This window comes from Tasmannia lanceolata, unplaced genomic scaffold (assembly GCF_043159265.1).
Source record: "Tasmannia lanceolata isolate RefF3 unplaced genomic scaffold, GAP_Taslan_0.1 ptg000023l, whole genome shotgun sequence".
Lineage (NCBI taxonomy): Eukaryota > Viridiplantae > Streptophyta > Magnoliopsida > Canellales > Winteraceae > Tasmannia > Tasmannia lanceolata.
The window spans coordinates 13,073,043-13,077,351 of record NW_027518700.1 but is presented as its reverse complement, the minus strand read 5'-3'; the positions used below and the strand labels follow the sequence as shown (position 1 = coordinate 13,077,351).

Sequence of the window (4,309 nt, the reverse complement as noted above, 5' to 3'; positions counted from 1 at the left end):
GGACCTTTTGTATCTCTGGTTATCCATTGCAAACAGAGCATTTGTTTTGGTTCCATGGCATGTCCATGGATGGCGACTCTGAGTTTATTTTAGGTATGTCTCGGTTTCGAGCCCTGGCTCCGGATCAAGACATATCTCTTTCTTTTTATATCGCCACTCGAGCTATGCTATGAGGGTGGCATCAGTTTCGAGAGTTCCTTGGCAGAGCTCTCCTTCACTTTGTGGAGATCTTAGAGGATTGCAGGAGGGATCTCGCGTCCCTCGGCGCCGTCCTCAGGATCGGGGTCCACATTCGGCATCATCAGGATCCATCCCATAAAATGAGTTAAAAATAGTGGGTTCTACCCTATGCATGGTTTGGGTGACGATGGTGGTGGCATCCATAAAATGTTTGTCGTAAAAGCAAAAAGTACTTTATGCAAGAGAGAGAGAGAGAGAGAGAGAGAGAGAGAGAGAGATGAGAAGCATGAAACATAAAATCCTAGAGCTTGTATGACAAAACGGAATTAATAGGGAGTGACCGGAGAGAGGGTGGGGAGAGGATTGTGATTATCCGAGAGAGAGAGAGAGAGAGAGAGAGAGAGAGAGAGAGAGATGAGAAGCATGAAACATCAAATCCTAGAGCTTGTATGGCAAAACGGAATTAATAGGGAGTGGCCGGAGAGAGGGTGGGGAGAGGATTGTGATTATCCGAGAGAGAGAGAGAGAGAGAGAGAGAGAGAGAGAGAGAGAGAGAGAGAGAGAGAGAGAGAGAGAAGCATGAAACATCAAATCCTAGAGCTTATTAGGATTATGAATGTTAGGATTAGGAATATGGTTTTTTATGGGGAAAAGATTTTCTAATAAAAATATTTATTAAGAAAAAGGCAAATGACAATGAAAAGAAATGCTTAGTGTATATTATGCTACTTATATTAGCATCATCATATTTTTATAATTGCACAAACTCAATTTGTCTTTTTATTGGCCTTAGAGAGCTTTGGGAACTGTAATAACATTTGAGAGTTGTTTAAATCATAAAAGACAAGCTGAGTTAGTGCAATTATTAATTAAAACATTTTAGTGCAAATATCAGTACAAATTATAAAAGACAAGCTGAGTTGGTACAATTATTAAAACATGGTACTTCCAATATCACTACCCTGTATAATAGATAGATAAATAGATAAATGGGGATTTGCTAGGCATTTTGCGGCTGACTTTTGCACGAGAGAACAGCCACTCATGCTCACTTATGAACAAACTTCGTCGTATTCATTTAATTCATCCAAGGTGGCTGTTCTATCATGCAATAGTCTGCACCAAATGCCTATGCGAAATTCCCTAACAAATCCCTCGTTAAATAGATTATAGATAGATGTATCTATGGTCGTATGTGTGATTTTGAGAGCCAACATCCTTCTATTTAATTGGAAAATAAAAGGATTGCCTGACTGAAAGTGATCTTTGGACAAATGGAGATCCACTATACACACTATTAAATGGACGGTTCGGATCAATCAAAGGTGGGCCTTCCTAGAATTATGCCACAAAACCAGTAATGAACCCAACTATAATTGATTTCAAAGGCAGAGGTGATTTCGATGAGGTTGCTGTGTGCCCTTCACCCCCAAGGGTGTTGGAGATGCCTACTACATCAACACATGGTCAGGAGTCATATGAAGAAACCTTATGGCGTTGCTTACATGATGAGAACTACTCAATGGTTTGTGTGCACGGCATGGGGGGAGTTGGGAAAACAACTCTAATGAAAACCATCAACAATAAACTCGTTGGAACCCGAGACTTTGATGTGGTGATTTGGGTAACAGTGTCCAAGGATCTGAATATAGAAAGGACCCAACTAGCCATTGGAAGCAAATTGGGTTTGCGTTTTGGTGGTGATGAAGATCAAGAGTCGAGAAGAAGGAAAATCTTTGCAAGGTTGAAGAATTCGAGGTATGTGCTGATGTTGGACGATCTTTGGGAGGAAATTATCTTGGATGATGTCGGAATTCCAAAGCCAGATAAAGTAAATAAATGCAAAATCGTGCTGAGTACCCGTTTCCTTCGAGTATCTAATGCCATGGAAGTTGATATGCAGTTTAAAGTTAAAATACTTGGGGACGAGGAAGCTTGGAATTTGTTCCATGAGAAAACAGGGGAGGTAGTTCTTTTGCCGGACATCCAAGCCTTGGCGGTCGAGGTTGTGAAAGAGTGTGGTGGTTTACCTCTAGCAATTATCACTGTAGGGAGAGCTATGCGAGGAAAGGAAAGGAAAAAGGTGTGGCTGGATGCTTTAAGGGCATTGAAGGAATCGGCGGTCCCAGAAATTGAAGGTATGGAGCCGAAAGTTTTTCGATCTTTGAAACTCAGTTATGACTGCTTAGAGGAAGATAACATCAAACCCTGCTTCTTGTATTGTGCACTATATCCAGAAGATACTGAGATATATGTACCTGAGCTGGTAAAATATTGGACAATGGAAGGATTTGCAAATAATGTTGATAACTTGGAGGATGCATCAAATAACGGGCACCGCATCATTGAAAGATTAAAGGACGCTTGTCTCTTGGAGGTGTTGGGTGAAAATTATGTCAAGATGCACGACTTGATCCGTGACTTGGCAATATGGATCACATCATCGTCGATGAAAGAAGGCCCAAAATTCCTGGTAAAAGCTGGGATGGGATTAAAGGAGGCACCCAAAGAAAATATGTGGGAAGGGGTTGAGAGGGTTTCATTGATGAAAAACCAAATAGAAAGGCTTCCAACTGGGCCAAATTGCCCAACTTTGCTGTCCATATTCCTCCAACAAAACTATGTCTTAAGGACCATCCCTAGTAGCTTCTTTGAACTTATGCCACAGCTTAGGGTTCTTGATCTTAGTCACACCAATATTCAATCGCTTCCAATGTCCTTATCTTCATTAGTGAATCTACGTGCACTCATTTTAATATCTTGTTGCTGTTTGATAGAGGTACCACCATTGGGACATCTAAAACAACTACAATTTCTAAATCTCAGAGAGTCTAATGGCATTCAAGAACTGCCTCAAGGCATTGAAGAATTGGTTAATCTTAAGAGTTTGGATTTATCATATATGTGTAGTGTGACAACAATTCCATACACAACGATATGTAGTTTATCCAGTCTAGAGGAGCTACGCATGATCGGGACACCTATAAAATGGGCAAAGGAAGGAGGGCTAGATGATGTGAACGAAGGCACTGGTTATAGCTTAGCAGAGCTAGCAATGTTAACACACCTGTATTCACTTGATATCACAGTAACGGATATTGATTGTCTTTCTCAAGATTCTTTCCATCGACGACAACTTTCAAGTCTGAGGAAATTCAATTTTGAATTTGGCAAAATCAAGACACTTATGATTAAGCTACGTAGCAGCGATAAAAAATTGTGCGTCTATGGATGTGAGTATTTCCCTCCTTGCTGTAAGATAATACAAGAGTACGCAGAAGGCATAGGTATTTATGAATGTAATGGTCTGAAACGAGGAATTTCTGAAATAGCAGGCCATTCTCTGACCTTAAGAAACCTTGCAATTACGAATTGTTCTCAAGTGGATTGCATTATAGACAACGGAGACGTAGGACACAATATTGAGTGGATGCATCTCTCTGGGTTACCAAATCTGAAGAAGCTAATTATGGGACATGGAAGCCTAAGTCTTCGACAATTGCAAACATTGGTTATTGGTTACTGTGAACAGTTGAGTGGTACTCTCTTCTCCTCTAACCTTGTACATCAACTGGATAAGTTGGAGAATCTTACCATCTATGATTGTGATAAAATTGAGGAAATTATAGAAGAGGGGGATAACATGCTAGTTCTCAACCATGCACTCCCAAGTTTACGCCGCCTACAGCTTGAGCATTTATATGGATTAAGAAGCATTTGTAGTACGAGGGTGTCTTTCACTTCCTTGGAAACGATGCGGATATTTCTATGTACAAAATTGAAGAAGCTCCCTTCCTGCCCTAGCATTCGAAAATTTAAAGCGGATAGGAAATGGTTTGAAGAATTAGATTGGGAAGATGGCGAGAATACCAAGTCCCTCTTAACCAATGCTTTCAAAGAGCTCTAGATCGATGGTGGACCTATCCCTTGATTGACTTTAGAAAGGTGCACAGCTCTTTCATTTTGTATGTTCCCTTCTTTTTTTTCTATTTTTTCGAATGGCTCCTTTTGTTTTCTTTTATATTAGTACTTGTAAAAAAACCCGTGCTACGTTGTGATACAGGGGGAGAAAATATGAGATGTGTTTTGTAATGCCCGGTGTCCTTATCAAATTGAAGTTATGGCTACT

At 40.3% G+C, this 4,309-nt stretch overlaps 1 protein-coding gene across 1 annotated transcript; it reads left to right on the top strand.

Moving 5' to 3' along the window:
* The first annotated feature begins 1,540 nt into the window (after positions 1-1,540).
* Positions 1,541-4,087, top strand: LOC143855803 (disease resistance protein At4g27190-like). The gene has a single exon (XM_077365866.1). It carries the CDS (start codon positions 1,541-1,543, stop codon positions 4,085-4,087), a length of 2,547 nt encoding a protein of 848 aa, XP_077221981.1.
* The last annotated feature ends 222 nt before the right edge of the window (positions 4,088-4,309 follow it).